The sequence below is a fragment of the Trachypithecus francoisi genome, unplaced genomic scaffold (genome assembly GCF_009764315.1).
Source record: "Trachypithecus francoisi isolate TF-2019V2 unplaced genomic scaffold, Tfra_2.0 Contig01585, whole genome shotgun sequence".
Classification (NCBI taxonomy): Eukaryota; Metazoa; Chordata; class Mammalia; order Primates; family Cercopithecidae; genus Trachypithecus; species Trachypithecus francoisi.
The window spans coordinates 7,949,882-7,973,128 of NW_022681444.1; the positions used below are offsets into that span (position 1 = coordinate 7,949,882).

The 23,247-nt window shown below is 57.4% G+C and overlaps 1 protein-coding gene across 1 annotated transcript in view; it reads left to right on the forward strand.

Moving 5' to 3' along the window:
• The first annotated feature begins 298 nt into the window (after nt 1-298).
• Nucleotides 299-23,247, forward strand: part of NCS1 (neuronal calcium sensor 1) — a 66,575-nt gene continuing 43,626 nt past the window's right edge. Inside the window, exon 1 of the mRNA XM_033193913.1 lies at nt 299-654. Within this exon, the coding sequence (XP_033049804.1) occupies nt 591-654 (64 nt within the window). The 5' untranslated portion in view covers nt 299-590. The remainder of the gene's footprint in view (nt 655-23,247) is intronic.

Sequence of the window (23,247 nt, forward strand, 5' to 3'; positions counted from 1 at the left end):
GGGCCGGGACTTGGCCTCATCCACATCCAATCTTCCGGGCCCTCCCCGCCACGGCGGGGGCCGGAGCGCCAGGGCTGGATTCCGGGAGGGGGTGGCTGCCCCACCCTGGGGCCGCGTTAAGCCGAGGGGACGCCCCTCTGGCGGGCTGGCGGGGCCGGGGTCCCGCTGGCGGAGGCCGTGGCCAGGCGGGTGCGGGGCGGGAGGTGGCGCCGGGCGCTGAGTGGCGGCTCCGGGTCCACCCCTGGCGCGCGGGTGCGGGCGGGAGGCGGGAGGCGGGGAGCGCAGGGGCGGCGGCGGGCGGGAGGCAGCAGCGAGCATGTGCCGCGGAGCCCAGTAACCAGGGACGACCGCGGCCACACCGCGCGGCGCCGGCGCCCAGCCCAGGCAGCCCCGCGCCGCGGCGCCCGGACCGCCGGGCCTGCCCAGCGGCCGCCCCACGCCCCGAGCGCCCCGGCGCCGACAGCCGCGCAGCGCAGCGCGGGCGCCGCAGACAAAGGCGCGGCCCCGGCCCGGCCCGCCCGGCCCAGCCGCTCCCGCTGGGCGCCCCAACCGGGTCCGGCCCGGGGGGGCGGGGGCCGCGGCCGCCGAGGATGGGGAAATCCAACAGCAAGTTGAAGCCCGAAGTTGTGGAGGAGCTGACCAGGAAGACCTACTGTGAGTGCTCCCGGTCCCCAGCCCGTGCCCCGCGCCTCCCGGTCACCCCCACGCCCGCCGCCCCCGCCCCCCGGACCCGCGCGCTACCCGCTCCGCGCCGCCGCCTCCGCTCCGTCCTCCCCACCCGGCCTCCGCCGTGGGCCCCTCGGAGGCTCCCGGGCCGCGCCCCTGCCCCCCGCCCGGCCCCATTGTTCTGGCACCCCCAGCCCGGGGAGTGCGCGCCGGTCGGCGTGCGCGGCGCCACCCCCAGGTCCGGAGGGGCAACCCCAGCCTCCTGGCGGCCCCCTCTCCGCAGAGCTGTCCCAACGGGCAGGGGCTGTTGCGAGGGCGGGGCGGTGGTCCCGGGAGGGGGCGCCGGGCTGCGCGGAGCCGACTGGCACTAGTGCGCGGGGCTGGTGATTCATGCATCACGATGCCGCCGCCGCTGCTGCGAGATTGGCCTGTCGCCCCCTCCCTGGCCCCGTTCTTGTGTGGGGGGTGGCGAGACTTGGCACAGCGCTTGTCGCGGGGTGACAGCGGCGAAGGGTCCCCAGCACCCTATGGGTTGCAGCACTTACAGCCTGGATTCTCCCTGGCCCCATCTCTGTCTACCAGACCGGGAAATGGGTTTCTACAGCCCGGGCGATCTGGGCCGCGTGTGATCATTAGCTGTCGCGGGCTGCCCGGAGGAGGAGGGCCTGTCCTTTCTGGACGTCTCCAGATCAGTTTCAGTGTGTCTCCCTCCACTTGCCCAACTTCACAACTCTGCAGTCCCCTTGCAGCCCCAATTTCTCCATACCAGGCTTCCCCCTTCCCTGCAGCATCTCCGGAGGTGCCCTGGCATACCAGGGGTTAATGGCAATGGGTCCAGACCACCCAGGGGATGGTGAGAGGGAAGGCTTCGGCATCCGGGTCTGGAAGGATCTCTGCCTGGGTGTTTGACTTGGAAGGGGACAGTGGCTCTGGGCTTGGGTTGGAATTCAGAACCCATAGCCAGGCAGCTGCGTGGGCCCAGGCCCTCTGCACCACCCCTGGAGGCAGCAGCTTGACCATCAGCCCCAATGTGTTGATGGAGGCTGGGGAGGCAGCTCCCGGTGGTGCATTGCACAACCTCTGCTCCCCGCTTCCCCCCAGCTCCATCGGTCTTCTGGGCACGTTTGCAGGTCTGTCCAAGCCCACGCTTCAGCTCCATGCCCCTCACCCCTCGTGCTTGGAACAAAGGGGGCTTTCCAGAGCGGGTGCTAGTCTGCTGTGAGGTGCTGGCCCTTCTCCTGTGGAATTCTGCAGCGTGAAGCTCACATCCCAGGAGCTGTTACCTGGAAGGGGTGAAGCCCCTGGGCACAGGGGCTGCTGTCACCCTCTCTCCAAAGTGGGCAGGTGGGTGGCCCATTCCAGTCTAGCTGCTGTTTTGTGAGATTCGCTGGGGCCTCTTTCAAGCTAAGTCCAGATGTGGCCCACAGCCGCCAGCAGGTGGACTTCCTGGGTCCCTGTGCCGGGGGAGGGTGAGGACACAGTGGGCTTCATCGGGAGTGGTGGGCATGGGCTGCATGGAATGCCTCCATCGTGGTAGGACAGGGGAGTGAAGCCAGGTTTCCTGCTTATGGAGCATGTCACTTGCCAAACTCTTGGCATCGTTAGCACCTTGACTCCGCCACAACTGCTCTACCAGGCTGGGTGCTGCTGCGATCTCTATTTACAGATGGGGAAACTAAGGCTCAGAGGGGCAAAGTGGCATTCCCATGATCCCACAGAGGTGACCAGGCAGTGCCAGGACTCAAACTCTGGTCTGTCCTGCTCCAAGGCTAGTGAGAGACCTCAGAGCTCATGCCAAGAGCTCTTCTGGGCCAGGCACAGTGGCTCACGCCTGTAATCCCAGCACTTTGGGAGGCCGAGGCGGGTGGACCAGCCTGAACAACAAGGAGAAACCCCTGACTCTACTAAAAATACATAATTAGCTGGGCATGGTGGCGCATGCCTGTAGTCCCAGCTACTCGGGAGGCTGAGGCAGGAGAATCACTTGAACCCGGGAGGCGGAGGTTGCGGTGAGGCGAGATTGCTCCAAGAGCGAAACTCCATCTCCAAAAAAAAAAAAAAAAAAAAAAAGCTCTTCCGGATGTGTCTTTTTCTGGCTTTTGTTAGAAGCCCATGATGGTGGATTCTAAATGAGAAGGGCCTGGGGTGATCATTCTGTCAGGACCCCTCCTCCGGGCAGATCTGTCAACTTTGAGAGAAGTTGAGTCAACAAAGCTTTGTTAGGAACTGGCCCTTGTGGTACTGGGCTGGGCTATTTTTAAAGGCCTTTGGAGACGTGGAACAGTTTTGGGCAGGGAGAGAGTTGGCCTGGGGACTTTTCCTCTGTAGAAGCCCTTATTAGGGGTGGGCTGTTGGAGGTGGCGGTGGGTTCGTTGGCCTCCGGTTTGCCTCCCGCGCTGACGTCAGCTCACTAGTGCAGGCCCTTGTGTGTGGAGCTCACAGCTATGTTCTCCCCATGTGTTGGGCTTTAGTAGGTCCACAGAGTGAAAAGTCTCCCAACACAGCAAGCAGAGAAAGCCTCCAGCTTGTTCTCCGGCCGCAGATGGGCTTCCTTCTAATGCGGAGTGGAGCCATCTGCTCTTTGTTCTGGGGGATTCTGTGTATGAGGTCAAGAGAAGCGCCCCAGGAAGGACTCTCAAATGTCAGAATTTCCTGGTTGATTAATAAACATGAAGGTACTTGGGCTGTCCTCCCAGATTTCCGATTCTTTGGGTCTGGCTTGGGCCCAGGAATTTGCATCCTTGACGCGTGTTTGTGTTGCAGACTGTGGTCCTGGGGAGCCCCCGATTGAAGACCACAGTTCTGGTGTCTGCTGGGGGTCATAGCCCACCTCGTGCATAGCTGGCCACAGTGCTGGGGAGCCTAGAGGGGAGCCATGGGTCCACATCCGAGTCGGTGCTCAGCAGTGTCCTTGGTGGGCGTCTCTGACTCTGTCTGTGGTGGTCTGTGTGTGTGAGGAAGCAGGAGTGTCTAAAGGCCCTAGCAGTGTGGCCCTCACTGGACACACCGAGATTCCACCTGGCTTAAACCCTAACCCAGTCCTCAGCCTTCCACCAGCAATAGGTTAGGGAGAGGTGGACGGGGTTACCCTGCAGCCAAGACAGACAGTGGCAGTTAGCATTGCGGGCGGCCCACTTTCTCTGAGGTCTGGCCCACTCTCTTCCAACCTGCTGGTGAGGCTGTTGGCATCCCTGTGTGTCCTGGCTGTGGGATGGACCGGTCCTCTCCCCTACCTGAGCCTCAGTTTCCTCATCTGCAAAATAGGTGTGCTCATGGTACCTGAACTGAGAGGGTGTGAGAAGTCAACGGGGTCATGTGCAGCCTGGGACCTGATATGTGGCGTGGGGTATGTGGTCAGTAAATGCCAGTGATCGTATTAATGCTTATTTGTTGTTGTTGTTGTTTTGGAGACAGGGTCTGGCTGTGTTGCCCTGGCTGGAGTGCAATGGTGCAATCATGGCTCACTTAAACCTTGACCTCCTGGGCCCAAGCAATCCTCCGGCCTCAGTCTCCCCAGTAGCTGGGACCACGGGCGTGCAACACCACACCTGGCTAATTAAAAAAATTTTTTTGTAGAGTTAGGGTCTTGCCCTATTGCCTGGGCTGGTCTCAAACTCTTGGCCTCAAGCAATCCTCCTGCCTTGGCCACCCAAAGTTCTTGGATCACAGGCCTGAGCCACTGCACCCAGCCTTAATATATATCATTTTGACCATACAATACAGCTTCCTCTTGAACTGAGCTTATGTGTATTTTGTGGGCAAATTTATTCTCTCCACAGAAGAATCTTCCTATGACCCCGCTGCCTTCGGGAGGCAGTCACTGGAGCCCATCTTGGGACAGAGCTGGGAGTTGTGTGATGGCTGTGTGGGGACACGGAGGGCCCACAGCCAGGCACAGGGTGAGCCACAAGGAGAGGAAAGGACCAGCACAGAGGCTTCTGCAGTCCCTGTACATCCTGTGTGCGTGGGCGTGAACCAAGGAGGCCTTTCCTTTCTCTGACAGTTGAGCAGAGCAGCAGCAGGGAAGACTGAAGTGGACTCTCAGCGTCGGGAGGGCATCTGGGCAAGAACCATCACCTGTGTTATTAGGAGAGGACTCGATCCTCTGGGGTGTGGGGCTGGGTCCTCACTCGGGCTTGGTGACCTTGGGGAAGTCCCTTGGCCTCTCTGAGCACCAGTTTGCTCATCCGTCAGACCTGCCTACCAACTCCATGGATCTAAACAGAAGCTTTGCAGTCTGGGGAGCGGGCCATAAAGAGAAAGGGATTGTTTGGCAGGAGAGTCCCTGGAAGGGAAGGAGAGCTCAGGGGCAAGTGCTGCGGTTCTGGCCCCTTCCTTGGGCAAACCTCCTCTCATAGGCTTTACTTTCACCCTCTGGAAAATGGGGGTTTTTTTTTTTTTTTTTTTGAGACGGAGTCTGGCTCTGTCGCCCAGGCTGGAGTGCGGTGGCTGGATCTCAGCTCACTTCGCCCGGCTAGTTTTTTGTATTTTTTTTTAACAGAGACGGGGTTTCACCGTGTTAGCCAGGATGGTCTCAATCTCCTGACCTCGTGATCCGCCCGTTTCGGCCTCCCAAAGTGCTGGGATTACAGGCTTGAGCCACTGCGCCCGGCCCAAATGGGTGGTTTTGGAAGGCCTCACCGCTGGGGAGGATTCGGGGCATAGATGAAGGATTTAACCTGGTGCCTGGTTCTGAGGGGAACCTTTATTTATTTATATTTTTATTTTTATAGAGATGGGGTCTCGCTATGTTGGCCAGGCTAGTCTCGAACTCCTGGCCTCAAGCGATCTCCTCCCATCTCTGCCTCCCGAAATGTTGGGATTACAGGCATGAGCTGCTGCGGCCGGCTATGAGGGGAAACTTTTAAAGCTCTCCTGGCAGCAGCTGGTCCTGGGGGTGCAAGTCTTCTGCATCCAGGGCAGGATGGCCAAGGGGGCCTGTGGCTGCCCCCTTGTACAGAGAGGGAAGGGGCAGCTGGTGAATGGCAGGGACTCACCCAGGCCCTAGCACCCAGCCTCCTCCTCACAGCCTCTTTTTCCCCTTTCTGCCTCCTTGGGCTCCAGGTTAAATGGGACCCAGCTTCTCCCTTCCCTACATCACCCCACAGGGTTCTCCCGTCTCCCTGTGTCAGGGGAAAGCCCTTTCCCCCGGCAGAGGCCTTGGGATCCGACCCAGCTCCTGCCACTCCCTAGGCCTGTCTTGAGCCCCTTTGGGGCAAGGCATGGGCAGTGGGGGACTGTCCTGTCGAGTGGGCCGGGTCTGTGTCACCCTCTGGGAGGCCACAGGAAGGAATTTGGACATTATCCCAGATTCGTAGGGAGCTGTGGAAGGGAGGTGATGGAGACACATTAGATTTGGGTTTAGAAAGATTGTTGTTGGCTGTAGTCCACAGAATGGACTGGCGGGGAAGAGGGGTGGTAATGAGACCGAAGGTGATCATGGTGATGAACTGGAGTATCTGTGGGGATGACATGAAAGACAGATTCCAGATATATTTAGGAGGAAGACTCAGTAGGACTTGGTCCCCTCCCCTCCCCTCCCCTCCTCTGCTCTCCCCCCGTCCCTTCCCCTGCTCTCCCCTCCCCTCCCTTCCCCTGCTCTCCCCTCCCCTCCTCTTTTTTTTGAGAAGGAGTCTTACTCTGTCACCCAGGCTGGAGTGCAGTGGCATGATCTTGGCTCACTGCAACTTCCACCTCCCGGGTTCAAGCAATTCTCCTGTATCAGCCTCCCAAGTAGTTGGGATTACAGGCACCCGCCACCACACCCAGCTAATTTTTGTATTTTTAGTAGAGACGGGGTTTCACCATATTGGTCAGGCTGGTCTTGAACTCCTGACCTCAGGTGATCCAGCCGCCTTGGTCTCTCAAAGTGCTGGGATTTACAGGCGTGAGCCACTGTCCCTGACCTCATAGTATTACCTTGTAAATTTGGGATTATCTACTAAAAAGTAGATAACTTTCTGACTTAAAAAAACCTGACCGTTCTGAATGTTTGCCCGTGTCATGAACTATGCTTTTAGAGCATGATTTTTTTTTTCACAGTGTATCATATGAACAGAACATATATTATTTAATTCCCTGTCATTGGACAGTTAGGTTCCTCCTCCCATATTAAAAATACTGTGATGAACATCTTTGCACTAAATATTTAGATGAATGTCTTTGTACCAAATCTCTGCATGAGTGTCTTTGCACTTTACTTGAAGATAAATAACCCAGAATGGGGTTATGGAGTTGAAAGGCTGGGGAAGTTTTGAAAGGCTTTTGATTAAAAATTGCTGAATTGCTCTCCAGAAAGGCTGTTCCAATTTACATTTTCAGCAAAAGTAGATGAGAGAGTGCCTATTTCTCTGCATTCTTGCCAGCACTGGGTATTACTGCTTTCCTTAATTCTTGCCAATTTTATGGGGAGGAAAAGAGGTGGCTCACTGTCTCAATGTTTATTTCTTTGATTACTATGAAATATAATCCTAGAATCTTTCAGCTGGAGGAGACTCTTGGGGCCAAGTAGTTCAATGCCCTCATTTTGCGAGTAGGCAAATTAAGTGCCAGAAAGGTGAAGTGTCTTCCCCAAGGTCACACAGCAAATACGTGGCAGGAACCGATTTGTTCCTGTCAGGGCACCTCCCACTGTGCCAGGGTGGGTTGGCTGTTGGGGTTCAGATAGGGATGTCTTGCCTTCTTGCTATTTATTTATTTTTATTTACTTATTTACTTATCTATTTATTGAGATGGAATCTCACTCTGTCACCCAGGCTGGAGTGCAGTGGTGCGATCTCGACTTACTGCAGCCGCCACCTCCTGGGTTCAAGCTGTTCTGCCTCAGCCTCCTGAGTAGCTGATATTACAATGTGCACCACCACACCTGGCTAATTTTTGTACTTTTAGTAGAGACAGGATTTTGCCATTTTGGCCAGGTTGGTCTCAAACTCCGGGCCTCAAGTGGTCCACACACCTTGGCCTCCCAAAGTGCTGGGATTACAGGCCCGAGCCACCACGCCTGGCCTAGCGATGTCTTGACTTCTTCATTGAAGTCTTCTGCTGGGGTTCATCTTGCCCCAAATATCTCTAACACTCTGGTAAGAAAAAAAAAGCCAATATAAATTAAAAAGCACATCGTCATTATGGTCATAACAAGATGAATCAATTTTCACATTCCATGTGAGATCTGTTTTCCAGGGCAGAGAGTGTCAGAGATTACCTTGCAGCATTTCTAGGTAACTTGAGATTGGGGTCATATTCTGACCGAGGGCAGAACAGCAGGTGCTGAGGGCTTGAAGGTCAGTTCTGTTTCCTGGCCAGCTCCTTATGTCTCTGAGCTCTGAGGTCCCTTGTGCATGAGACAGGGTTGGACGCACAGGGATCTGCACATAGTAAGCGCTCAGTAAATGCTCTCCCAGGAAGGAGGCTGGTGGACCGGCCGTGTCAGGGACAGCTGTTCTTGGCCACTCTGCTGGGCAGTCACAGAGTGAGCTGTCACAGGCTCTTGGCTGAATTGGGAGTGAGTGGCAAACGTGGAGGGCCTCTGTGGTGGTCTGGCTGTGTTGGTGGCTGGATTGTTCTGTATCCAGCTCCTGAATTGGTGACTTGGGGAGGGAGAGGTGGTTGTGGCAGACTGACTTGTAGGCTCCTTTGTGCCCAGGGGCTCAGAGGATGGATAGCAGCCTGCCTGGGCTTCAGTCCCAGGACCATCATGGCCTGGACAGTGGCTTTGGAGTCACTAGTTCCCTCTGGGACTCAGTTTCCCTTTCTGTACAATGTTTAAATTGCCAGATAGTGAGACCCAGTGGGGAAGGTATGTCAGGGCCCCAGGGATGGCGTGTGCTTGGGCTCTGGTGTTCAAGACCGAGGCCCATGGATCTTCTCAGCCTCAGGCATGGTTCTTAGTCTCTTGATGCCTTAGTTTTCTTATCTGGGAGTTGGGGATGGGGGACTTCTACTATGAAGAGCTGTGAGTGGGGTTAGGAATAACAGACGTGGCCGGGCGCGGTGGCTCAAGCCTGTAATCCCAGCACTTTGGGAGGCCGAGACGGGCGGATCACGAGGTCAGGAGATCGAGACCATCCTGGCTAACACGGTGAAACCTCGTCTCTACTAAAAGAATACAAAAAAACTAGCCGGGCGAGGTAGCGGGCGCCTGTAGTCCCAGCTACTCGGGAGGCTGAGGCAGGAGAATGGCATAAACCCGGGAGGCGGAGCTTGCAGTGAGCTGAGATCCGGCCACTGCACTCCAGCCTGGGTGGCAGAGCGAGACTCCGTCTCAAAAAAAAAAAAAAAAAAAAAAAAAAAAGGAATAACAGACGTTGAACTTGGTGGCTCATCTCGGTACTCCCTTTGCTCATGGTGGTGGTGGAGGATCTGCGAGCCACAGCGCGGACGGTCAGGGGCTATCGCTACGGTGAGAGTCTGGTATTAGGCACGTTCTGTGTGACCCAGGCCCATCCTTGATGTTCATGTGTGTTCCTCACCAACTCCAACCAGGAGCCCTGTGGGGTTACCGTTTTGCAGATGAGGAAACAGAGGCTCAGAGTGGACGAGAGCTGGCTCATGGTCCCACGGCTGGAGAGTGGTGCCATTGGGGTCTGACCCCCGTCCCCTCTCAGCCTGGAGTCCACACACTGAAGCCGTGGGCCGCGGTGAGGGGCCCCTGCTTGGTGGAGGTGCCAGGGAGCCGCCACGGAGGTGTGCAGGTGAGCGTGAGCAGGCCTGGGTGCCTGGTGTGGGTGTTGCAGGCAGGGCGGGTGCTGCGGGGCACGTGGGCAAGTCCCAATTCACGTGGGCACGCTCCGAGCGTGAGTGACGGGGTCACGGCGTGTGTCAGGAGTGGGTGAGTCGGGCACACCTGTGCGCACGCGTGTGGTGGTGTGTGAGGGCAGTGCTGTACAGGTTGTAAATGTAGGTGTGCCTGGGGGTGGGGGGCGCTGGGGAGGGAGGCACAGACAGGCCGGGAGGCGCACCAAACGTGGGGTGCTCAGCTGCCAGGTCTGGGACCAGGTGATAAGCTGCCACTCCCCGAGGTAGTGGGGGAGTATTGTGGTTGGGGGGAGATGACAGTAATGACAACCCCCGTTTACCCAATGGGCACTCGGGGCCAGGAGTGCTGAGTGCTGCCCTCTCACCAAAGCCCTGGGAGTAAGGATTCCTATACCCATTTTACAGATGAAGAAAGGGAGGCCCAGGCAAGTTCAGGGACACGCCCAAGTCCCCCCAGCCAGCCAGTGGATGGCCAGTCAGGGTTCAGGCTTAGATCTTTATGTTGCCAGAGCCACACCCTTCCCACCAGGCGCCCACCTCCCGCCGTCTCCGTGAGTCTCAAAACCTTAGAGTTCCTTGCCAAGGGGAGGGAATGCCCCGTCCCTGGGAGCATCCAAGCCACTGCTGGAGCATCAGACACTGGCCAGGCATCCCAGACTCCTGGGCTGGGTATGACGTTTGTGGTGGATGGGATCCTTCCCACTGGTTCCAGAGGGTCTGCCTCCTGCGGGGGGTTTGGAGCAGCCTCGGCCTTGGCATCCTCCAGGAAGGAGGCAGAGCTGAGGCCTTGTGGAAAGGCAGCAGGAGGAGAGGTGCTGATAGGAGTGTGTGGTGCAGCGGTGCCCTGGCCTCAAAGCCTTCCTCAGCCTCCACGTATCCTAGTGGAGGTTCAGGTGCTGACCATGTGTGGGCGCTGGGCTGGTCTCAACGGTGATCCTCCCACCCTGGGAACTCAGGAGCAACGTACCCCCATCTTATGGTGCTGGCACCACTCCTGCTCCTGGGAAGCCTTGTCCCGGTCAAGGTGGTGAGGACCGAGTGCCCCTGGCCGTCCTGCCCTGCCCTGTGCCTGGCTCAACCTAGCTGCCTTTGGAGGTATCTGTCCGACAGAGAAAGAGACCAAGTCGTCACGGGTGCAGTGTGGGCTTGGGGGCATGGTGGCCAAGGGGACCCCTGTGACTTGTAGCTCCTCGAGGTCTGGGCCACATCTTGTGGTCTTTGGTGTCCGTGGGGTGTGTGGCCCAGGGTGTCCTTGCCTCTGCAGAAGGCTGGGATCTTCCCGAAGAGTTTTTCCCTACAGTGCCGTGGTTTGCTGTCCCTGGTGACCAGGATAGGACCTGCCTGTGCTCCTGACCTGCAGTCTGTTGGGGAAGGGGGACAGCCAGGCAGTTGAGAGTCGGGTCCTGGTTCCAGCCTGGCTTGATGTGGCCTCTGGCTGCCCCTCTCAGGGCCACAGTCTCCCCATCTATTCCACTCTCTGTGAGATGTGATGTCACCATTTCTCAGCTCCAGGTGCCCTGACCATGCGGCCGGGGGGAGGAACTCCTTGCCCAGGAGAGGGTGCAGGGCAGCTGCTGGCTTTGGCACTTCTGAGCCACCGAGGGGGCCCCAGGAAGCTGGTGAGGCGTCCAGGCCACTGTGCTCTGAATTCCCTGGCAGGGGAGCAGGGGGAGGGCGGGAGGAATGTGGCTTTGAGGAATGTTTAACCCAAGGCAGAAATAGCACACTCTGCCTTTTGATTTCAGGCTGGAGTTTTCAGCAGGGAAGTGGGTTCAGCGTGCCTTTCTCTCTCCCCAGCTGTGGGGCCATGGCCACCCTGGCTCCCCCACAGCCCTGGCCTTTGGGGATGGAAAGTGCCTGCCTGCCTGCCTGCCTGCCTGCCTGCCTGCCTTCCTTCCTTCCTTCCTTCCTTCTTCCTTCCTTCCTTCCTCCTTCCTTCCTTCCTTCCTTCCTTCCTTCCTTTTCTTCCTATTCTTTCTTTCTCTTTCTTTTCCTTCCTTCCTTCCTTTTCTTTTCTCCTTTCCTTTTCTTTTTACCTTCCTTCTTCTTCTTTTTTTTTTGAGACAGAGTCTCGCTCTGTCGCCCAGGCTGGAGTGCAGTGGCTCAATCTTGGCTCACTGCAAGCTCTGCCTCCTGGGTTCACGCCGTTCTCCTGCCTCAGCCTCCTGAGTAGCTGGAACTACAGGTGCCCGCCACCGTGCCCGGCTAGTTTTTTTGTATTTCTTAGTAGAGACAGGGTTTCACCGTGTTAGCCAGGATGGTCTCCTGACCTCATGATCCGCCCGCCTCAGACTCCCAAAGTGCTAGGATTACAGGTGTGAGCCACCATGCCCGGCCTCTTTTCTTTTCTTTCTTCTGCTATGGGAAACAGAAAGAGCCCTAGACTTGGAACCAAACAGAGTTGGGTTCAAATCTTTCGATCTCCACTTCTAGCCCTGTGACCACTTCCTTCCCTGAATCTCTGCAGAACTGGGAGAGGGATGCTGAGCCAAGATGGCTTTTCTGGTGGTCTGGTGTCCAGAGCTCCTCTCAGGGAATCCGCGGGCCTGGATTCAAATCCCATCTCCTCTACTCGCTAGCTCTGGGACCTTGGTCCGGCCTTTCCCACCGAGCCCTCAGACTTCATCTGTGAAACGGGCAGATGCCTCCCAGGATTATGGGTGGGATTCATGCGAAAACATTGGTGACAGGGCCTGGCACGGCACATCCCAGGCTTTTAATCCCTCCTGATGCATCCCAGTGCCTTCACCTATAAAACAGGAAGACGATGCCTTTGTCAGGTTGGATAAGGGAGCCATGCAGGGTGCTGGGGTAGCCCAGAGGCACGTTTTCTTTCTTTTTCTTTTTCTCAGACAGAGTCTCACTCTGTCACCCAGGCTGGAGTGCAATGGCGCGATCTCAGCTCACTGCAACCTCTGCCTCCCAGGTTCAAGCAATTCTCTTGCCTCAGCCTCCCGAGTAGCTGGGATTCCAGGCGCCTACCACCACACCTGGCTGATTTTTTTTTTTTTGTATTTCAGTAGAGACGGGGTTTCACCATGTTGGCCAGGGTGGTCTTGATCTCCTGACCTTGATCCGCCTGCCTCGGCCTCCTAAAGTGCTGGGATTACAGGCGTGAGCCCCCGCACCCGGCCATCCCAGAGGCAGGCACCTTTTCATTGGACCCAGCCCTCTGCCTCCTCCCACTGGCCATGAGTGGGACCCATCCTTGTCACACTCCTATCAAAGCCCAAGGTTACTTCCAGGGGAGGTGTCCCTGGGCCCGGCCTCCTCCTCAGTCCTGGTGGTGAGGATATGCTTCACCGTCCCCCTTGATTCAGCTGGGAACTGTGAGGACCGACTGCATCTTATTGCATGACTGCATCTTATTGCATGACTGCATCTCCTTGCGTGGTTGCCGGAGTAGCCCCCGCTCCTAGAACCGAGCCTGCGCATATTGTTGGAATGAATGAGAAAACAAGTACAGAAACGAGCAAAAGCCAATGAATGAAGTTCCTTCTGATCCATCTTGGGCTTTGCTTTCTGTGTCTGTCCAGCCCCCTCCTACCTCCTGGGCTGGGGGAGGGGGTTTTCCTTCGTAGCTAGGGAATCCTGAGAAGTGGGGTGTGGGGAGGCTGGGCCCCAGCTGGCCAGACCTCGTGAAGACCCCAGACCCCTCTCACCTGCTGGGCTTGGGGAGTTGAGGAGGGGTCCAAGCTGCCAGCCAGCCAGCAAGGCCCCTCCTCCCGGCCCTGCTCCTGCCTCTTTGTAGGAACCGAAAGATTCCTGTTCAAAGGCAGGAGCTGGGGCTATTTTTGGCACTGTGGGGGAAAGAGCGAATGCGTTCCTTCTGTTCAAAAATATATGGTGTGTGTGCTGGGCAGAGGAGGAGCTCGAGAGCTCAAAGCCTGCACTGGCCGGGTTTCTGCCCCTCAGCCGGTGGTCCCACCGCCCCCTGCGCGCCCAGCAGCCCACACGGCCTTGCCGGGCCATTATTGTCTTCAGGCTTCCTGTGATGAGGCCTTTGCTGCGCCTGAGCAGAACATGATCTCAATTAAAACAAAGAGCAGCTGTCAGAATCGCTGAGCGGAGCCTGCCTAGGTGCCCCAGCTACGATTCCCCAGCTCAGGTTCTGTGGAGCTGGGGGACGGCCTTGAGAAGAGATCTAGGTGCCTCTCAGGGAAGGAGGCCCAGCCAGCAGGGAGCAGAGGGGAGGCCCTGGGTCCTGTGGGGGGTGTGTCTGGCCAAAGGGGTTCCTGGGCCACCTTGCCAGCTCTCACTCCTTGATTCAGAGAGTGTTTATGGAGCAGCTGCCTCGTGTTAGGCCCTGTGGATGCTGGGGACACAGGGCAGGCTGGCTGGCTGGATTTCTGGCCCTGCTGGCATTCACAGTTTGGTGGGGAGGCAGACGTCAGGCCAGGATAAGGGTCAAGACAGGGGCCGGGCGCGGTGGCTCAAGCCTGTAATCCCAGCACTTTGGGAGGCCGAGATGGGCGGATCACGAGGTCAGGAGATCGAGACCATCCTGGCTAATACGGTGAAACCCCGTTTCTACTAAAAAATACAAAAAACTAGCCGGGCGACGAGGTGGGCGCCTGTAGTCCCAGCTACTCGGGAGGCTGAGACAGGAGAATGGCGTGAACCCGGGAGGCGGAGCTTGCAGTGAGCTGAGATCCGGCCACTGCACTCCAGCCTGGGCGGCAGAGCAAGACTCCGTCTCAAAAAAAAAAAAAAAAAAAAAAAAGGGTCAAGACAGGGCTTTGCACAATGGACTGGGAATCTCCCTGGTCTGGGGTACATCTGGGAGGGCTTCCTGGAGGAGGTAATATTGTAGTTGAGACCCAGGGCTAGGGTTGCCAGACATACTAAAAATGATTTCCTGTTTATCTGCTATGTGAACTTAACAGGGTATCTGTGTTTTTGTTTGTTGAATTTGACAGTACTGCTTTAGGGAGATGAGAAGTTTGCAGGGAGGGTTTTTGTGGGGGACAATGAGAGTGCTTCAGGCAGCAGGAAGAGCATGTTCCCGGTCAGTCCTCACCTTCCAGGGCTCCCCAACCCCCAGCCCAGGAAGGGGTGGGGGACACAGAGCTGTTCTCCATCACAGCTCAGGCAGAAGCCAAACTGGTCACAGAAACCACACAGTCACACCTAATGTCACAGCCAGTAGAGCAGGGAGCCCTCTGGATGGAAACTCTGAGAGGGTCCGAAGGAGCTGTCAAGGTTTGGCAACTCTGGGAATGTGAAATAGCACGGCTCCAAGCATGAGGGACACTCAAGCAATTGGGCAGCTCAGAGATGAGCTTATGTGGCTAGAAGCAGATCCGTGGAAATCCCTTGGCCTCTCCAAGCTGCGGTTTCCTGGTTGTGGATGGGGGTTGCTGGTGGCCCCTGCTTTAGGAGGTACCTGGAGAGGTGGAGTGGGGGGGCAGGCAGTGGGTTGGCCCCTCAGAGCTGTTGGCTGACCCAGCAGGACAGGGGCTCCGCTAGGAGGGGTGTCTCGGAAAGCAGGGGAGCAATGTGAGGCCACATGGCCCACCCAGGAGACGAGGGGCCTTGCCCAGGGACGCACCGGCAGGCATCCCAGTCAAGGTCACGGTCCGGCCTCCAGTGAGCTCCGGCCAGGCTGATGGGACCACGTCTGCGCCTCTCTGTGCCCCATCGCCGCCATCCCCGAGTCCTCCTGCTCTCTGAGCACCGTGACAAGGACCCTGATGAGTCACTCTGTGCCTCCTCCAGGAGGGCAGGTCAGGGCCGAGCCTCCGCCCTCCGCTCTTAAAGGGCCAGAGCTGGAGTCAGGACTGCTGTCTGCTGCTGGCTGGGGCTGCCTGGGCTCCAGCAGCAGCCCTGGCCAACCCTCCCGGCCAGTCGCCCTGGAACGCATGCCCTAGAACCTCCCATGGTCCCTGCAGGAGCCGCTCTGCCCCAGCGCAGCTCAGGGGCCAGACCTCAGTGGTGTTCCAGGAGCAGATCCACAGCATTCTGGGAGAGGAGGTGCGGTGGTCGCCGACGCTGGTTCCACCCCTGTGTGCCACCGCCGACCAGTCTCTGTGTCCCTGCCATCCCTGCCACTGCCGTCTCCGTCTCTCCCTGTGTGGGGGGCCTTGCACCTTCCCTGGGGTCTCTCTTCACCTCTCGCCTCTGTTCCATCTTGGGAGCCTCTCAGTGCTTCCATCCAGAGGCTCCCTGCTCTACTGGCTGTGACATTAGGTGTGACTGTGTGGCTTCTTTGACCAATTTGGCTTCTGCCTGACATGTGATGGAGACCAGCTGTGTGTCTCCCACCCCTTCCTGGGGCTGGGGTGGGGAGCCCTGGAGGGCTAGGACTGAAGCAGGAATGTGGGGACTAAGATGGGGGAGGCAGATGCCACATGATCCTAAGTGGGGGTGTGGGGGGTGATGACCTGCTCGGCTTCTTGCAGGCCCTGCCCCTGCGGGGTGCCTCTGTTATTGGCCCTGGCCATCTGGCCTCGTCTTTGGGTGCTGTGACACCTGTATTTGTGATAGTGGCAATTGTTAACATTTTGGGATACTTGCTGTGTTCTCTCCTCCTGGACCACACCACACTGCCTCTGGATAAGGCTTTGTTCTAGTGCGATGTGGCTTCTTGTGGTTCCTGAACTCACCAGGCTCTGGATGGCCTCTGAGCCTCGGACCTGCAGCCTCTCCTGGAAAGTGCTGCTTCTTCCTCTCTGCCTGGCTAAGGCCTACACATCAGCCCTTTCCTCGGGGAGCATGCCTGACCCCCTAGGCTAGGTTCGGTTCCTGCTTCACATTTTCATTAACCCTGAACTTTCCTTTTTTTTTTTTTTTGAGATGGAGTTTTGCTCTTGTTGCCCAGGCTGGAGTGCAATGGCTCGATCTCAGCTCACTGCAACCTCTGTCTCCCGGGTTCAAGTGATTCTCCTGCCTCAGCCCCCTGAGTAGCTGGGATTACAGGCATGCACCACCATGCCCTCATTTTGTATTTTTAGTAGAGACGGAGTTTCTCCATATTGGTCAGGCTGGTCTCGAACTCCCAACCTCAGGTGATTTGCCCGCCTTCTTGGCCTCCCAAAGTGCTGGGATTACAGGGGTGAGCCACTGTACCTGGCCTCTTTCCTTTTTTTTTTTTTTTTTTTGAGACGAGGTCTCGCTTTGTCGCCCAGGCTGGAGCATGGTGGTACAATCTTGGCTCACTGCAGCCTCCACCTCCGGGGTTCAAGCGATCCTCCTGCCTCAGCCTCCACAGGCACCCACCACCATGCCTGGCTTATTTTTGTATTTGTAATGGACACAGGGTTTTGCCATGTTGACCAGGCTGGTCTCAAACTCCTGACCTCTAGTGATCCGCCCTTCTTGGTCTCCTAAAGTGCTGGGATTACAGGCATGAGCCACTGGGCCTAGCTGAGCTTTCCTTTCTTATTATGACAAATAGACAGCTGTGTGGGTGTGTGCTAACAGGGTGTGTCTCCCCTGTTGTATCAGGGACTCAGAGGACAGGAACCTGTGTCTAGGTCATTGCTGTGTCCCTGGAGCCTGGCTCAGGTTCTGACCCATTGAGAATGCTCAGAAATTAATTGCTGGATGAAGGAAGGGGTGAAAATCCTGTTTGTTCCTTTAACCTCCCTGCAAGAAAGGTATTGTGACCACCACTATTCCCTTTTTACAGCTAAGGAAACTGAGGCTCAGAGAGGTGAATTTAGCTGCCCAAGGTCACACAGGGGCTAAAGAATGAGTGAGTTTAGACAAAGACCCTTTCTGTTGAGTAGGTCAGTTGCCTCAGTGCCTTCCATAATGTCTGACCTTGGCAGTGTTTGGGAAATGCTTGTAGAATGGGACTGATCTGAATACCTGAGTGCTGGACTCAGCTCTGAAATGTTTGAGAGGGTCCCCACCAGGAATCTTGAGAAGACTCCACACACAAAGATTTCCCCAGGGTCTTGGCCAGCCACAGTGGCTCACGCCTATAATCCCAGGATTTTGAGAGACTGAGATGGGCGGTCAGAAACTTGAGGTCAGTAGTTCGAGACCAGCCTAGTCAACATGGTAAAACCCCGTCTCTACTAAAAATACAAAAATTAGCCGGGTATAGTGGCACGTGTCTGTAATCCCAGCTACTCGGGAGGCTGAGGCAGGAGAATTCATTGAACCTGCTTGAACCCAGAAGGTGGAGGTTGCAGTGACCTGAGATCGTGCCACTGCACTCCAGCCTGGGTGACAGAGTTAGAAGATAGACTGTGTCTCAAAAAAAAAAAAAAAAAAAAAAAACCTTCCCAAGGTCTCAAAGACCCTGAAGAGGCAGAAGATGTGGCTCACTCCCTTTTGGAAGATTCTGAGCTGACTCTGGCAGGAAAGATGGCTTAAGCCAAGGGGCAGTTCTTGTATGTTTATGCAAAAGAGAGAGAGAGAATATGTGTGGTCACTGGAACAAGTTCCTTTACTAGCCAGGAATAACTTTGGGTTTTGGAAAATAAAAGTAGCCCTGTCTACTTTCCAACTTACCCACCTAAAACAAGAACATGCATTCTGTGAGAACACACATACACTGAGCACCTACTACATGCCAGATGCTACCATTTGGCTGCAACTTAGGCAGACATCGATCCTGCCCCGTGGAGCACCCAGCCGTTGGGGAAGGTCAAAATCGGACAAAAGCAGGCACTCACACAGAGAAAACAAAACCATTTCTCATACAGCTTCTCTGAGGCCACTGTGTGCATTTTCACCTGGTTCTTTTCCATCTTTTTTCTACTTATGTAACTATGGTGGGTTTGATCGCCCTTAGTTTTCTGATGGGAAAACCAAGGCTCAGAGAGGTTAACCGACTTGTCCAATGTCACACAGCTGGAATGTGGTGGAACTGGGATTTGAACCTATGTCAGTGTGACTTGATCTGGGTCCCTCAGCTGGTCAAAGCAAGTTAACAGATCAGCAGATACTGAGGACCTTTGCCTGCCAGCACCAACGGCACTTTTTTGGGGCGTCAGAGATGCCAAAGATTCAGTAACTCTTTGAGAGCGTGCGGGAGGTGGGCAGGATCATCCTTGGGGATGATGTCTCCTGGCTAAAGCCTTCCTGAGCCCGGACTCTGGACTCTATAAACCTGGCCTCCATCTCCACTCCTCCACCCCTGACTGTGGGATCTTGGTCAAGTGCTTTGCCTCTCTGTGAAACCTCAGTTTCTTCGAAGTGGGCTGGCAGGGACCCCCACCTGTCAGCACAGGGCCTCGGGTAGGATCCCGAGGGACTGAGAGGGAAACGGGACTTTGATTTTGAATCTGAGCAGCTCTAAGCAGCCTCCTGACTGGCTCCCCTCCCTGCAGGAGTGGCAACAGCTTCCCATCTTGGTGTCTGCCCCAAGGCCTGGCCCTCTGACTTTTTATTCAGACCCCACGACTCCTCATCAGCACAGCATCTCTAGGGCACCCACCATGTGCTGGGCTCAGTGCTTGTGACCTGTATCCTCTCTTTGGCCCCTGACAGGGGGGTAGGGAGCATGCTGACCCAGGCCACGCAGTGACTGGATAGACCCGTCTGTGCAAAGGCCCTGGGTGATCCCTGCTGAACTGTGTGTTCTAAGCCGAGAGCCTGGCTTTAGGGGTCCTCGGGCAGGGGAGCCAGGCCTGGGCACGGAGCGGTGAAGAGCAACTTCCAGGTGCTGGGCCAGAAGGTCACCTGGCCCTGGCCTGAGTCTGCCCTCCAGGGCCAGGGACCTGCCATCTACTTGCCATTCCTGAAGACAGGCCTTGTGGGCCGGGAGATCCCCCAACAGGTGAAATACCCCCCACTCGAGTGTTCAGCCTTCCTCCCGCCAGCCCGGAGGCTCTGGCCTCTCTTACGTGGAGGCGAGGCAGCCGTGGGGATGTAAGGTAGGGAGGTGGGGGCCAGTGGGGGGTGGTCAGAGCCTGGTCATCTGGATGGCCGTGGGCATGGGGCTCCCCTGATGAGCCCAGGTGCCTCATCCTGAGACAGACACAGCAACAGCCCGTGGCCTCCTGGGCTGTGTGAGACTTTAATGAAATGAGGGTTCAGGCTGGTGCTGGGCAGATCGCAGTCAGCACCCAATGGCGACAGCGGCCGTCACAGCTGCTCACTGCTGCACATGGCAGTCTGATGGCCCTGGCGGGCGGCCTGCTCGGAACGGGCAGCAGAGCAGACAGGGCCTGCCCACCTTTCCTGCCGGCCGCTGTGTGCCCCAGCCCAGTGCTGGACTAGTCCTGGCCGGCACTCAGTGAACTGGGGTGGAGACAGTGACTGCCAAGGAAGCTGGGTTGCCACTCCCACAGTGGGCACACGGGATGGGGGGCTGGAGCCCAGAGGGGAGGGCAGAAGGGCTGGGGAATGTGCGGCGAGTGGGTCAGGGTGAGGGGCTCCAGCAGTGGCTTTGCTCAGCCAGGAGTGCCTGGGAGCTCTGAGCAGCAGGCCAAGCCTCCTTTCTGGGGCAGCTCAGGCCTGGTGCTGGGGCCCAGCTGCCCTTTAGCCAGGCAGTGGTGGCAAACAGGTATGGGATTGGGAGTAGGGGGTGGTCTCTCTTCTCACCCTGGCAGGGGCATTGAGCAATAAGTACAACAGCAGTGATGATCATGCTGACTGCCTCGTGCCAGGCAGCTCCTGTGTCTGCTGTCACGTTACTCTGAGCTTGGAGGCAGCGCCGCCGAGCACTCCATTTTAGAGGAGAGGCTGCCGCCCTTGTCCAAGGTCCAGGGTTAATGAGTCTGGGACCCGACCACGTTGTCTGGCCCAGAGCCTGTGCCCACCTTCCTGTTCTCACTCCAGCCCTCTCGGGGGCTGCTGTTCCTGGACACGGTGCCTGTCATCCGTGGGAAATGAGGCGCTCTAGCCCCTCATTTACTTGTTGCCTGAAGGTCAGTCTGAGGAGCGTGGGAGCTGGGGGGCCTGGAGGTCTCAGAAGTTGAGCTCTTTCATGGGACAGAGAGGGGAGGGTGCGTGGCCACGTTCACGCATTGGGTCAGGAGCAAAGTTGGGCAGCCAGGGCTCCCTGCCTGTCCCAGGAACACCAGCGTATATCCCCGACGCTGCCGTGTGACTCCAGGGAGGTGCTGTGATCCCCAGGAGCCGGTGCTGCAGCGGGAGGGGGCAGTGACCTGAGGCTTTGGGTGCCTAGGGTACCTGGAAGATTGGAGCAGCAGGCGGCTGCTCCTCAGCCCTTGAGTGTAGCAGGACCCCGGGTGGGAACCCCGCCGGTAGGTGTTTCGCTCCCTTTTCTGTCCTCCCCGCTCCGAGTGTGTAGAACTCCATGGTTGACGCAGCCAGTAATGTCCCCTTTCACAGATGGGGAAACTGAGGCCCAAACTGGGGGAAAAAAACGGTCATACAGCAAGGGAGTGTCAGATCCCTGGAGTTCAGGTCCCACAAGAGACCACCACCGTCTTCGCTCTGAGGAACTGCTCCTCCCCAGGGGTGGGCCCGGCTCCGGGGCAGGAGGGTGCGGCCAGCGGCACACTCCCTCCGCGCTCTTACTTAGCTGTGCTGTTGCTGCCCTGGGAGGGCTTAGGGCAGAGCCCCCCATTCTCAGGAATTGGTACCATGGGGCCCTCTCAGGTGCTGCTGGGAGAACACAGCTTCAGGGTGCTGTGAGGAGGGGCAGGGGGGAGGCTGGAGAGGCTGGAGACGCACTGGGGCCTCTGGAGGAGGGTTCTAGGAGGGGAGGGATATGACCACATTAGGGATGCTGGCAGCTGTGGGTGGGGACTGGATGGGAGAATGGGATGGGGTGGGGACTGAGAAGAGGCTGGCGCAGCAGCTGGGGTGGTGTGGGGGCAACGTCCAGCCAGCCCTGGACAGTGGAGGCATTCTTGTGTTTTTGAGGCAGCCAGGTTGGGTGGGACTTGTCTGCAGTTGGTGCAGGACTGCCTGTAGGGAGATCTTAGGATGGATACCTGGGAGGAGGCCCAGGGGATCCCTTTGGGCCACGTGGAGCCTGAGGGCCCCTGGGCCCCATCGGTGAGGAGCTTGGACGGGGGGCTGAGCTGCAGGAGGGGCCAGCTGGGAGGAGACTGGGAGTGAGGGGTGCGGGGAGCAGAGCCGCCCCTAGAGAGCATGTGAGCTGGGCACTTGGAGGGGCCCTGATGCTGGGAGGTTGAGCACAGGAGAGGCGTGGGCGTGGGAGGAGCTTCTGAGGCCAGCTGCACTTCTGGAAGGAGGACAGTCAGTGATCAAAGGTGTCAGGACCGAGGGGACTGTCTGATTTAGTAAGATGGGTCATTCGTGGCCAGGCCCTGCTTTCTGCTTTTGTGCTGCTCAAACCCAAAGTCCCCCTTGCTGATGTGGTTTTCCCTCAGCTGTGGTGGAGGGCTGGGGGGCAGGTACAGAGACATACGGGAAGCCCTTGTCCCTGGAGATGGATCCAGGGCCAGGTCCGCCCCAGGAGGGATGGTGGAAGAGGCTGGATTGGCTGGCTGGCTGCCCTCCATGCCTCTAGCTGCAGCCGGTGCCGGGAGGGGGCTGCCAGCCCCTGCCTTTTGCTCCCACCGTGTTTGAGCTGAGCTTCAATCAGGAGAGAGGTGTTTTGCTTTAGGGAAATCAAAATCAGACTCAACATCCTCCTGGGCTCCTGGGACTGGCTCTTGTGTTCGTTCCTGGCAGATGAGAGCTGTGTGGAAGGGAGGCGGAGCTGGAGTAGGGGAGCTGGGGACCTCAGGAGCGCTGCTGGGGTGGAAAGGAGGCTGTGGGCACTGAGGGTGCTTCCTGGCTGTGGGGTATGGGCCTGGAGTCTGCGGGCGTGGGGATGGGGCAAAGGCTAAGACCCACTCCCTGCTCTGAGCCTGCAGCTGCCCTCCCCTTCTGCAGCCCTGGGTCTCTGGGGGGTCAGTGAAGGGGAGTAAAGTGGATGCCCAGCTCCCCCTCTCCCAGGGCCCTGTGTCGGCTGTGACTTCTCCATCCACTCCTCAACAACCTTGACAGTAGCTCTGCCTGGTAGGAGTTTATACCCCATCCTACAGGTGTGGACTTGGAGGTTCGGAGGGGTTAAGAAACTTGTTTGGAATCACTCAGCCTTCAAGTGGTCCCGACAGGATGACAGCTCAGAGCTTCTCACTGTCTGGCCCCGTGGAAAGCATGGCGCATTGCCAGTTTTAAATCCTGGTTTTGGTATGAGCCTGGGCCTGCAGTCCTGAAGGCAGAGTGTGATGGAGAAAGACAGTTCGTTTTAAAATTTGACCAAAATCAGATGAAATTGTGAAGGTCAACGTGTGAGAAACACGTTTGAGGACGTGTTCTAAACCCAGCCCAGTGGCTGGATGACAATGGAGGAATCAGCAGGGGTTATTCTCTGTCCCCTGTGTGCAGGGTGCTGGGCCGGGCTCTGAGAGTGGCGCTAGAATAGGCCAGGAGAAGGGCCCTGGCCTCTGCCGGCTCAGCGTCCAGCTGGGAAGATGAGGGGGAGAAGTACTTCTATCTCGCACACACTGGGCTGAGCACAAGTCCCTCCTCTTCCTCCTAGACGCTTGAGTCCCATTTTACGGATGAGCAAACCAAGGCTCAGAGATGCGGAGTCACTCATCCAAGACCACAGATCGGAGGGAACCCTGGCCTGAAGTGCTCGCTGGGCTGGCCAAGGCCCTCTCTGGACCACTCCACTTCACCACTGCCCCCCCAGCCCAGCCGGTACCCCCTTGGTCAGACCCCCATTGGCCCTCTGTTGTGGAACCCATGGGAAGACAGACCTCATGTGAAGGGGGCTTCTCAAGGGGCCAAGGCAGGGTCAGGAGGGCCTCCTAGAAGAGGGGCATCCCAGCTGGGCTTTTTTTTTGAGACAGTCTCTGTCACCCAGGCTGGAGTGTAGTGCAGTGGTGATCTCAGCTCACTACAACCTCTACCTCCTGGGTTCCAGCAATTCTCATGCTT